Genomic DNA, 13704 nt, shown 5'->3' with positions numbered 1-13704 from the left:
TTTAGAAATATATTCCTCTCCAACATCCTTATTTTTAATTTATTTCTCCCTCCTAAATATTCTTTTTATTGGATTTCGTGTTATTTGGCTTGGCTTTTCTGTATTTTGCATACCCATTTTTCATTTCGTTTAATTATATATATATATACACTGATCATTAGTCAATTATGTTTATTATAGATTTATTTAGAAATTCTTTTAGCCACGAATACTGAATTGAATTAAGGGATTTTATCAAAATGTTCCAAATTGTGGTACAAAATTATATTGACAGAGCTCTGTTTTACTTAGGAGATTAACCACTCCATGAAAAATTGTACATAAAAATAAATAAATATATATATACACTTTCACAAAGAAAATAAAATGTTTCTTAAAAAATAAAAATTATTACTTTTTTCTTAATTTTTATGTAAAATCCAAAGGACAACCGACCACCAGTTTATACATTTTATACTGCTACCACAAGCTTGGCTTCATCAACATTTTTTATTTTTTGTGCCAACATCGAGATTAAATTAAAGTAAATTATTATTTTTTTAAAAATAGAAAGTGGTATTTTGGTATGGTATTTTGATATTTTTGTAGAAATTGGTTTATAGAAAGTCATAAAATATGGGTACTGGAAATTCGATTCTAAATTGTTTGTATACTGCAATATTAATACCACAACGTAAGTTATTTTTATAAAAATTGTATTTTGTTATTTTTATAGAAAATGGTATTTTGTTATTTTTGTAGAAACTGGTTTATAGAAAATTTCATAGAAAAATCATAAAAATATATTTATAGTGGAAATTCCATTCTTTTTCTCAACGTTTTAAGTTTTGTTAACCAAGATCGATATTGAATTGTTTGTCTACCGCAATACCAATACCACAATGTAAGTTATTTTTATAGAAAAAGGTGGTATGTGAAATACGCGCATTTGCAGACACCAGTATCGAACTTTTTATGCACTTAGAGCAATTCGATAAAAATTTCAGATAGCCAACTTCTCTATAATCTTCAAGAACTAAAGAAACAGTGTATCCTACACCCTGTGATTATTTGTAAACTAATGTGTATCGATCCAAATGAAACATCTCTCTCTCTTTCTCTCCCTTCTGCGTTTACTCTACCCTGCGCTGTTTGTCTATCCCGCGCACGCGCATTAGACATGCGTATATTAAGCTCAACAAGTAATTTCGCATCAGGTACAAACCATTCTGTCAAACTAACCTTGAGATGTCAGACCTGAAGTTATTGATATTCTCCACCAGTTCTGTCATGTTTTCGGACACACAACAGAAACTGGTACAGTATCTTTTATGGTTATCCCACAAGAATAAAGATATAGTATAACCATTGTTAACTTGAATGCGGTACAGTTTCTGTGCGGTACTAATTTATTTTCAAAAATTTTGTTTCACGTTTCGACTCCCCCTATCGGTCACTGGTGAAAGTTTACTTAAGGATTATATTTCATATATGGTGTAGATCTAATTTTCATTAGTTACTTGTTACTTTTTAAAGATTTGACATTAAAACAGAGAGAAATTAAAATAATTTAAAGTTTAACTCGTTGTTCTTTTGGCAAAGTTGCGATTTTTTACTATAATTATCATATAATTAATACAATCTGTATAGTATCATTTCGATCAATTTGCCAAAAATGATTGTCATTTTTTGACTACATAACTGGTACTTTGGGCCATTTATGGCCCGAAAATTGAATGCTATATTTCAATTGTAAACGTTAAATAAATGAAATATTTATATGTATTAGGTTGTAACTATTTATTCTGCTTTATTATTTTAATTATTTGTTTTTAATTTAAAAAGTAAAGATACATAAAACTTGAAAAACGTGATTTTATGAATATATTAAACTAAACTTATTAATTTGAAGCGTGATTTAATTATGGTGTTCCATATTTACAATGTGTAAAGTTTTAATAAGAAAAAGAAAAATATATTTAAAATATTTTTATTAAAAAAAGTGGTAGATACGTTAGATGGCATTCTCCCAAAAAGCCAAAATTTACTGATACTTTTTGAAAAATAAGTACAACTGTGGTCCTCTTTTAAAATAGCCTTTTTTTTTTTTTTTTTTTTAAGAGCAGTTATTGCATAGAGTAGAATATTTTTTAGTCATTTATCGACGAACATGAATACTTTTTGTCGTTCTTTTTTGTCAGCAGAAGTTGCTCATGCTTGAAGATGGTCCCTTGAGGAACTATTTCAAATATAATTTCTCAATCAAAGTATAAAATTTGCTGGCGAATTTTTAGAAGACTGAATATGATACTAAACACGTCGTAGAAGAGTTTTGGTGGTATAGGTGGTACAAAGAGCTCTTTGTACCAATTAAAAACTTATTAAACACTTCTAGCCTTATATGGATGTCCCAGAGTGTAAATAAACAACAAAAAGAAAAAAAACCATATTTATTTACTGTTTTTGAAATGAAAGCTGTTTACAGTTTAATACATCCAAATCAATTAGCCAACTTCTGTAGACGTTTACCTTTCTGGATTCTGCCCCTATTCCAAATTTGTCTGGAAGACAATAGGCCAGAGTGAATGAATGGGGACTGTGGCACCACAAAATCAGCATCGTCTTTTTTCTTTGTTTTTCCCCTCTCCAAGAGTGTACGTTGCAGCACTTCGGGGAAGGAATGTCAGAATCTAAGGGGAGGAAGGGCAATGGTCTTCCGTCCGCAACACACCAACGGATTATTTTTAAACACCGTCGACGACAACAAGGCACATGCAGTCGGTCTTATCGCCTTCCAAACGCTAACAGCAAGCATTTGGCCGCTGCAGACTGATCTCAGGACCTACAAAGCAGCGACACACTGTTCCAAGAGGGAGGGAAGGGGCAGGGGGAAGTGCGTTGTGTCGAGTATCTCACACTTCCAAGTCTCCGTGTTTATCTTCTGGCATCCTCCTGGTGGAATTGGGTTTTGTTAAGTATTGTTTCCCATGAAGTGGTGTCATTGTAAATCAAGACATTCTATAGCTTCTTTTGAAGCTCATTATTATCTTATACATTCTTCACTTATTAGAAAATATTAGCTTGCTGATTAAATATGAAGCAAGATTTTTTTTGAGTTATTAAGAGTATAACTATTTATTTTATAAAATAAATTATTAATCATTATTTACTCATAATTTGAATTTTTTAAAAAGCAATAAGGATTTAATAATTACTTATGAACATTCTTTATACACCATTTTAAATATATCAAAATTTCAAAGAAGAAAATATGGTTTTTGATAAGATGGTATCTTATTGAACAGTCATGGCGTCTTTTTGAACAGTGGACATAACGGATTTTTCTGTTTTCTTAAGTATTTTTTCTAATTTAAATTTATTTTTAACTTTCTTCTAAGTATATTTCTGGTTATTTTTCTGCCTGCAAACAATTCAAGTTTTACACAATTCTGACTGATGTACGCATTGCCTTGGTACGTTTTTCTTTCATAGAGTATCTAAATGTAATAAATAATTTAAAATATTGGCTTTGCTCAATTTTGTTTCAGGTTCGTGACTGCTTTTAAAATTATTAAGCAGAATTATAAAACAGCATGTAAACACACGTATATATGTAATTTCCCCGTGTATATTTTGTAAACACAAAAATAAAAGTAGATCGAGTACAAATTTTTTTGGGGGCAAAAAATTATTACAATTCTATATTAATAAATGAAAAATTTCTCCATTATTTTTATGTACTTAACTTTTAAAATGCAATTGGATTTCTTCTTCCAGTGTTGAGTTTTCCTGATAAGATTAAAGTTTATTAAAGGTCAGGTTTAGTTCAGATTAAAGTTTATAAAAGACCTGATCTTATTAAAGTTTGTCCAACTTTAATAAAGACCTGAGCTTTATGCTCAGGTCTTTATTACACCGAGATGGCCATTACAAATAAATACATACACGTATAAAATTACTGTAGCACTGACATGGTGATCACTTTAACAAGGAAGGATGTAGAGTTGCTTGAGCGAGTACAGAGAAAGGCTACAAGATTGGGGAGGGTGACGAAGGGGTCCTCTTATCAAGAAAGGCTTAATTTCTGCAAATTGCAGCGTCTGGAGAGTAGGCACCTGCGAGGTGATCTGATTGAGGTGTACAAGGCCTTGAATGGGTTGAGCACGCTGAATTCTATTGGGATTCTTCCACTTGCTCAGATTAAGAACCTGATGGAGCATAAATTCAAATTGAGGAAAGAGTTGTAGAATAGATGTGCGGAAATTTGCCTTTAGCCAGCGGGTAGTTAAGGAAAGGAAGTAGACGGGCTTTTCGTCAGATATGATTATGCGGGTAAAACCACTCGGTTAGAGGAAAACCAACGAGGAACTATTTCCGAAGTTTAGCCGATTTACAAGACGAGGTATAAGTGGACAACAGCGAAGGTCTCTTCGGCACGGCAATTGTAAAACTGGCCACACCTAAACACAACGTACAGCAATGATTCAAGGTTAATTGGAGTCCCTGGAGAGAATCTCCAAGTGTAATTACGTAATATAAAGTTCGTCAGAGAAGGGGATAATTATTTTCTTCCATGGAAACTCCAGTTTATGATTTCTAAAAAGATAAACCAACCGGTGGCTCACATCACTATCTATATCAAAGGGACTTTCGTTTTTATGTTTTCGCTGACAGCTTACTTAAAAATAAGAATTTACTTTTAGCCAACATGTATTTAATATGAAAATTTAAAAATATCAGTTATAAAAATAAAATAAATTTATATTATTTCATTTCTTCATACATTTTATATATATATTTTTAAATTATTAAAATTGAAATGTATATACAGGGAAATCCACTTGATTATTTTTAAAGGGAACAAACAATATGGATTTCTTAAGAGGAGAAAACATCTTAAGATGGCCGAAGTACTTTTTTTTTTGAACATTGAATTCGAAGCCTCAGAAAATTCTTATTGCAATAATTAACGTGCATTTTAAAAAGCGAATATAAAAATTATAGGAGGAATAGACCTGAAATTGAAAGAGCTTAAAATGCTTTTAAACATACAGATAATAGTTTCATGTACGTCCTTTTTCATAATTTAAACCATTTTTTAACTATGGACTCCATAATTTTAACTGGTGAAAACCTTGAACGCTTAGAGATCTGTAATTGCTCACTTGACTCTTTGAAACACCTTTGTGAATCAGAGAGACTTTTGCACACTTTCACTTTTTCCTAAAATCCAAAGATGCTTTGATTATTATAAATAAAGGCTTGATTGCATCATCTGTTCCGCTTTTACTATGACTGGACAGATTCCATCAGCCCCTTAGTGTTTTTGTCTGTTGAGGCTAAAATAGCTTCAACAATTTCTCTTCCTGCATAAATCAAATGATTTATCATATACTTACAGTCTCCCCATCCATAAAACCTTTTTCACTGTGAATGTAGACTGAAAATATTTATTGTTTGTCAGCAACCTGTACAGAATCATCGATAATTATGCCAGTAGACCAAAGTGCTTCTACCTTTCCTTATAGTGTTAATACAAGCAAAGAATTCATTGCTACCCTTCCCCGCATTCTTCGCCAAAGACCCCGTAATCTGCCTTAGCTTGCCTACCCACCCTTAGTGACTTGATTGCAAATTTGGTTTATACTTACCGTGGGTCTCTGTGTTCTCTGATAATTTTTAACCATCCCTTCTCTTTTCTTCTCTGACACTAGTCTCGTCAGTTCATCTGACAGGTCTGAACCTTGATGAGTATCTATTAAGTTGGTATAAAAAGCCTAGTAGCCTCTACGATTACTTCCCCGAATGTTCCCTTTTAGAATTTTCAGTTGGTCTCAATGAAAAGAATTTTTAAAAATGTCCAAGACAATTGTGATCCACCTTTGTGAAATCAAAATCTCTTCTCTTTATAGTAGTAATAGTAATGGAGGCATGCGATTCAAGAAAGCAAACGTATGAGCATATGTAGCATCAGCCAAAAATAAAATATCAAAAAAAATAAAATATAAAAAAAAATTCACACAACCATTACCTCTAAAAGTTTGTCCAGTTTAGCTATCGACTTCCACAACGACAGATGGAAGTTTGTTGCAGCAATTAACCACTCGCTGACTAAAGGCAAATTTCCGCACATCTATTCTACAACCGTCTTTCCCCAATTTGAATTTATGCCCCCTTAGGTTCGTAATCAGAGCAAGTGGAAGAATCCCATCAGAATTGAGCTTGCTCAACCCATTCAAAGCCTTATACACCTCAATCATATCACCTCGCAGGTGCCTAGTTTCTAGCCGCTGCAATTTGCAGAACCTAAGCCTCTCTTGGTAAGAGGATCCCTTCATTCCCCTCACTAATCTTGTTGCCCTTCTCTGTACACCCTCAAGCAAATCTACATCCTTCCTAAAATGAGACCTGCAGACCTGTACGCAGTACTCAAAGCGTGGCCTGACCATTGCCTTATACAAGGAGAAAATCATCTCCTTATCCCTGCTAGCAAAATTCCTGTATATCATTGACAAGACCCCATGACCTGCTCTTTCAGGTCATGGGGTTTTGAATCCTCGACAATAAATCCCTGACAGCATTTATTTTTTTGAATAAATCCCACATCAATAATACACAATGACTATTTCCACCTAGTGGTTCATTTCTTTGGAGATTCTGTAAGTTTTCGCCTACTAATAATCCCATTGTAAAGGGAAAATTTTATACCTAGAGTCGAGTTCACAGAGATGAGTGGGACAAATTCTGCTAAGTAGAGCGGTATTAGTAGGATACAGACAATAGAAGTGCCAAAGGCATAACTCATAGGTTGTACGCCTTTGGAAGGTCAAATGTACAAATAGCTGGACGAAGGAAAACTGGAAATTAGAAATTAACCGGGGGGGGGGATGAGAGAAATGGAAGGCGGTTTCATATATATGGGGGTGAGTGAGAGAGAGAGAGAGAGAGAGTTTCGGAGTCGTGTGTGATATGCACAGCTGTAGTTCTGTATAGGGGTTGTCGCGGGGAGGATTTTATGGAGGGGAGAGTCGTGGCTTTTGGTTAGTGGTGTGGAGTGTAGCTGACTGGGAGAGGAAAACAGGATCGATATTTCGGAAAGTGGGTGAAACGTTGGGTCCAAGTGGTGGTCTAAGGGTTATGAGGAACACTTAGAATCCCTATAGAGTCAGGGTAAAAGTTGGAGGTCTGGGGTCGAGAAGAGAAAAGCCGACAAAGCCCAAGGAAATTCAAAATGGAAGAAATCCCTGTGTCTAGCAGGGATTTCTTCCATTTTGAAGAAAGGAAAAGGAAAAGCAGAGAAAATTTAGAGGCCCAAATGGAATGAATTAAAATAGGAAGGTAGCCCTGTCTCATAAATAATAGGTAGTGTGATAAGAATATTTACAATTGGCTTTAGTCAGCTAATTACCCTACGATTCTTAATATACGATGAATCACAGCTGATAATCAATCAATCAATCAACTATATTCTCTTTTTGCCTCTCTAACATGTTGATTTACTTTACAGTCAACCAGCAAATCCAGAAATATTCATATTCTGCTTCCGAGTAAATGAACAACCCACAAATTTCAATCAATTTGGGGAAAATTAAAATTACGTTCCTACTGACCGAGTAAGAGACTTAAAATCAATATAAATGTCTTTATAGTTGATTTATTTGTATTATATTTAAGTAAAAAGGTTTTTTAATCTCCTCTTTTTTCTCTCGGTTTTTTTCCATATCCCAGGCTAAATTAACAGACGGAATAATATTTAGTTTCAAAAGTAAATTAATTCGATATACAGTACTTAATTTTCTAATAAATCCCCTTTAACATTTTATAGAAGTGTCACAACAACAACAATCACATATAATGACTTAATAATGACGTCACCTTTCTACAAGAGCGCCATCTATAAACATCCATTATTAAATTGACATTTGGATTTGAATGAAAGCGTGAGTTTTTTCCATTAAGTATTTTGATAATTTTAATTAATATTGGATTAACCTAATCTAAATTGATTCTCATTGTATAAACATTTAAAAAACATTAAATTAGTATATTTATAATGTGCGTTTGTATATTTTTATGATCTTTATAAGAATATTAATTTTTAATTAGTGCAGGAATTGTATTTTGATTACTATTTGGATTTTTTAAATTATTTTAATAAAAAATTGACTTTTTATGAAAATAATTAAAAAAAATCCTTGTTTATATTCATAAGGGAGTCATGATTCGATTAAGAGTGCAACAAGTGTTATTTAGATCAACTACCAAAGGTATGTCATCTGAGGTCAAGGGATCAAAAGGTCAACCTCGAAGAACCAGAGTGGTATAACAGATTAAGGTTCTGTTGTTGATCATAATCTACTTGTGTGGGTGCACGCGCGCGTTGGATGCACATTTGTGCGTTCATTTATATTTTTTGTACGTCTGTTAGTCTTGTGTCACGATATTTCACGGATAAATACCCCACAGAGGTCATTAAATGGTCCTAGGTGTGCATTTGTCGTGAAAGTCAGGTCGCGTTTCAACTGCCAAAAGAAAAAAAAAAAAGTAGAACGACAACAGCATCTCCTAACGGTGTGCTAAGAATACAGGGATGTGGAGAAATGGCATATTCGTCATGAGTGTAGCTCCTAGACGCACGTGTCGTGAATATTTACCCCCTGATGCGACAACCGACGATTTCCAAGTCTGTGGGGTCGCCACGTGGGAGAGCGTTGGGGCGTTTCGTAACTTCCTGCCGCCGTAACAATCACGTGGAGCAAGCAAGCAGGGGCTAGCCGTTGGCGAAGCTTCGTAATCCTATTTGCCACAGCTGCCCGTTTGTCTCCCGTCGCTGGCAGGAGGCCAGGGGTCGGAGGTTGGCTGCTTGGGAGTCGGAGGCTGCCGATAGCGGAGATAGCGTTATCTTTCTGGCTCAGCCTGCCCTACCAGGGACTTGTCATTATCGCACTGCCGGCCGACTACACCCATATTCGCAAACAGCGTTCGATGTTTCTCGCTACTGGCGGATGCGGATATCTGACATCCGCCCTGACTGCACTTCCGCCGTGGTGGTGCCGATCACGTGAGCAAATTAGAGATGCTGTTGCCCTAAAACATACCTACATACTCCATTTTTACGTTTTGGGTCCTGAGCGGTAGAAAAATCGAACCGATCTGACGGCCGCCAAAAAATCGGCGTACGACCTGACCTTGTCGCCCATTATCAGCGGAGGGTCGCCGAGAATGGTGCCACCTGAAAAAGGCGGCGTTATGAGGTGAACGGTTGCGGGAGGGGGAATGGGAAATTGGGGGGAAAAGAAGAGCGGAGGTCGGAGGGTTACGGAGTTCACCATGCGGGGTCGTGACGCGAGGAAGAAATTTCGTAAGCGCCGTAGAAGGCGAGTCGGCGGCAGTTAGTCTCCCCCTCCCCCCCATTCGTGAGAGCGTGTGTGTGTGTGTGACCTATCATAGGGTGACGCAGTAACAGTCGCGTTCTCTTTCCACGACACGCTGGATGCCGTCCGCATAGAAGCGTTTTCTTCCGACGGTGTTACGCACCTTCACCTGTTCCACAAAAAAGGTTGAAATGCGAAATCGAGAGACTCGAATGGGAACTTGTTCGGGTCTGACCCCCGAGCAGGCGATCGGAACTAACAATCCTTTGGTTCATTGCGATGGCGAGTATCTGAGACCCCAGTATCGTGACGGAGACGTCGTACTAGAGGTCGAATGCGGAGAAAACAGCGGACTGCTGTATTTGTCTAAATTGTGCCAGGGATCAAAGGGACCGTGCATACTTTTCAGGGATATGTGGCTCACTCCAAACGAGTTTCAGTTTATTAGTGGCCGCGAGACTGCCAAGGATTGGAAGAGAAGCATAAGACATCATGGGAAGAGCATGAAATTGCTCCTTTCCAAAGGAATACTCACTGTTCATCCACCAGCTTGCGACTGCGAAGGATGTAGGATTAGCTCTCCTGTGGTAAGTGTACTTATCTTGCTTCAATATGTACAAAAAAAGCGTTTAGCATGTTGGTTACCTAGCAACAGACACACACACACACACGGAGGTCACAGCAGCCGTGAGACCTATGGCTATAATACGTCTGCTTTTATAGGAGGGTCGTGTATTCTATAATAAGATCAATAGACGGTGTGGGAAGGCAGGAGGGGCGAAGCAGTTGTTAGATTAGGGATGGTCAGTACCTGTCCAAAGACTCGTTATTTTTACGAGCAAATAGAGAGAGGTATTACCACTTAGTGGCGCTGTTGTTCTTTAATAAAGTTGATCGATACGAGCCAATGGTAAAGCGAGAAAATTTAAAGTATTTCTTTAAGCGATATTTTAAAATAAAAATAACTATGGAAACGAATTTAATAGACGTTTAAAATAAACAACCGTAAAATGTACAGCTTTACGAGGTCCTGTACGATTTTATTTTTAACAGTTTAATAGATTTTAATATTCACTCCAGCCGCTAGAAGTTTTTGGCGCTAATGTATCCACACATTTACAAGCGAAGTGTACAGAAAAGTAAGCAATTAGCTTTTATCGTGGCTTAACTGTATGTGTTGGGGCCGTTTTATTGACCGTACAGAGAATTGCTTCGTACATAGCAAATTGTTTTCTGGCCCACAGTTCAGGTAACTGGATTGCTGTGACCTCCAGAATGACTTTGCCAATCGATAATTTGTCATCAGCAAATGTCACCTTTCTCTCATTAGTTTAATAGTAGAAGTATCAGCAGCGAATTTCTTTTATTTGTCTTTCTTTTGATCATCTTATTTAGCTGTCTGACATTCCACTTTGCGCAACAACCAATAAAATGCAAAATTGGATTTGTTAATTATAATAATGTGTTTTTCTGTAGTGGACATCAATGATTGGAGTTTTAACTTTTAAGATATTTAAATAAATATATTTTGTTCCTACAAAGTATCATAAGAAAGCTGAAGCAAGGCTACTGATGGCTCACGTGACGTGTGCCCCTTTTCCCAATTCTTACCAATGACCATCTTGTTCAAGACCTCATACGTCTATTGGATAATGTGAAATGTTATAAGGATTCTATGGAAATTAAAATTTTCGAGATCATGATGGAAGTTTGTTTTCACCTGTCATTGCTGGTATAAGGTTCCAAGAGCCGAAGTGACAGGAATAGTCTGAACGATGAACTGTGGGGCCTACCAACCGTGCTGTCAGAATTTTGGGTAGACGCCAATTTGCTTTAGTTGTTGAAGGTCAGTGAGCTACTAAAAAAATGGCGTCCATTCTTTTGTTTATGTAAGTCGATACCCAATAGGTCAGTGAATAATATGCAAATATCCTGCCCTATAAAAAAAACTTCCTACCTAAAAAAAAAATTCAACGTAGACGAAATAAGAGTACTCCTACTACTAATATCTAGGGTAGTATTTCATGTCATTAGTGTCTTTGATGATAATAGTAATTTTTAATCATGAATAGTCAAATAATTCATTTCTGCATAATACAAACGATATCTTTAATATACTTTCAAACTTGCTTTATATAAAAATCTATTAAGAGAAATTAAAGTCAAATTATGCTATTAAATACCACAAGAAATTAAAGTAAAATTAAGCTATAAAATACCACAAAAATAAACCAGGTGAATTGTTTTAAATTTACGGTAAATCAAACTGAATTTGTGAGACATTAATATAAGGCATGTTATTTATGGAGTTCTTTATTAGTTTTTGTATTTTAAAATAGTTACTTTGATAAGAGTTTTTAATTTCTTAAAATTTTATAAACTTGCGAATTTCTTCTAGACCGTTTATATGAATCTAGGTATTTTTGTTATCTACCAGCAGATGGCAGCACGATTTCATGATGGCTGTTATTTTATGAAAAAGGCGAATACAGGAAAATAATTATTGCATTTCTACAGGATGATAAATCATTTATTGATCTCAATATAAAAATTTTCATAGCACAAATTGAAATGACCAGTGGAACGTACAAATGTTTGTTTGCAGTGAAAGAAATTTGATTTGAAATAAATATTCATAATAATCGTAACCTCTGTTTATTCATGGGAAATTCGACAGTAAATTCATTTGTACTGTGTAATGAATTCAGGGAAACGTTTTTGTAAGTTCATTACCTTTTTCTAAAGTAGAATGAATATTTTTTATGTTTTATTTATTATATAATTATAATTTTTTATATAAATTACAATTATATAATAAATTAAAAAAAATAAGAAGTATCCTCCATTGCTGCCTTGCATATTTAAAAGCATGTTGAAAATTCGGTTTCTTTCTATACTCCACTACAGCCACCTGGTGGCAATATTTCAATTAACTTAAAAACAGAGTTAATTCTAAATGAAATTATAATATTTCAATATTTTAAAATAATATATTTCAATAATAATATTTTAAAAATATCTCAATTAATTTAAAAACACGTTGATTTTAATTAAAGATGGTAGCTGCAATGTTAAAAGCAGTTATCTGGATTGAATGGATGAACAGTTTATTTAGAACAGATTTAAATTACAGTTATTAATAAATTATTAAAATAATACTTTAAATTTTTTTTAAAGTATTTAATTTGTTTAATTAAATATAATTAATTTATTGATTTAATCGTTATATTAAAATATAAACGGTCATTTAATTTAAATTTGAAAATTACTTACAGGACTAATTTAATTAAATAATTTTTAATTAAATTAAAAACGTCAGTTTTTATTAAATTTTGACAAAGAATAACGTCAATTTAAGTGATTCTATTGTATTTAAGAAGCTGTAGGACATGCATTCAACTATTTATGTGGTAATAGTTGGTTTTATTTTGGCATGTATGTCGTGTTGCTGATAACATCCCCACCTTGCAGCACTGATGCCACTTTAGGATGGAAGATTCAACTAAAAGTTAAGCACACGAACCGTCTTGATTGCATTTTAGCAGTTTCAAGATGCTGTGAGTTCGATAATTGAGGTTTCCTTAATTAAGGAGACATTCATGGTGCCCTCATCAGGCTGCTGAAAGTTTAAGACTACTACATCAGCCTCGGTTTAGCATACTCGAGTTTCTACTTGGGGAAAAACTGCGAAAGAACGTTGTGACCTGTGACTTTCGTTCTTCGTGGTCGTGAAGAAGGTTCGCTGGATGGATGTGGGATTTTAATTATTCGGTGCTCCTGAACGGGACTAAGTATACGTGTATGTAGCCCAAAGTTTCCGTTTTCGAAGTCCATATTATAAGCTCATCCCCAGGCCATTTGGTCTTGGAACCTACAATTGCAGACACGAGGAGTCAACAGACCGCAATTAAGTTGTCCGAGCCTCGAAACAAGTTGAAATCAATCTCGTTTAATGAATGTCTGCTCCATTAAGAGTGGCGATCAGAGTTGCCGTAATAGCTGACAAATGCTTGCACTTCCTGGTTCGAGACTCTTTCCTGTTTGTTGTCGTTAATTGAGATTTTGGTTGACCTCTTCCCGTAACCCCTTCACCTGGCGCGTAGTTAGCGTCTATTTCCTTCTGTCGTTTCTTCGACTTCCAGCTTCTGTATTGGTTGCTACACCTTCCAATGTCATTCGAAGTGATTGTTTCACGACCTCCCTTTCGCAGTATGCGCGTGTTCCCTTTTTCCTCTTAGTCAGTGGCACTGATTGACAATGAATTGAATTTGCTACAGCGACTATTAGTGCCTTTATTAAACGTATGTCGCCATTACCCTCTCCGAGCACCTCCCTGAAAACTTTTCACAAG

The 13704-nt window shown here is 35.3% G+C and overlaps 1 protein-coding gene across 2 annotated transcripts in view; it reads left to right on the top strand.

Moving 5' to 3' along the window:
• Positions 1-8790: 8790 nt before the first annotated feature.
• Positions 8791-13704, top strand: part of LOC150085349 (uncharacterized) — an 83497-nt gene continuing 78583 nt past the window's right edge. The window contains exon 1 of one of the 2 annotated variants that reach the window (XM_090374007.1): positions 8791-9940. In XM_090374007.1, the coding sequence (XP_090230133.1) occupies positions 9545-9940 (396 nt within the window). In that variant the 5' untranslated portion in view covers positions 8791-9544. The remainder of the gene's footprint in view (positions 9941-13704) is intronic. The other variant, XM_090374006.1, reaches the window with a different exon arrangement.

This window comes from Mastigoproctus giganteus, chromosome 5 (genome assembly GCF_048544385.1).
Source record: "Mastigoproctus giganteus isolate SK-2022 chromosome 5, ASM4854438v1, whole genome shotgun sequence".
Lineage (NCBI taxonomy): Eukaryota > Metazoa > Arthropoda > Arachnida > Uropygi > Thelyphonidae > Mastigoproctus > Mastigoproctus giganteus.
This window is presented reverse-complemented; position numbering and strand designations above follow the sequence as displayed.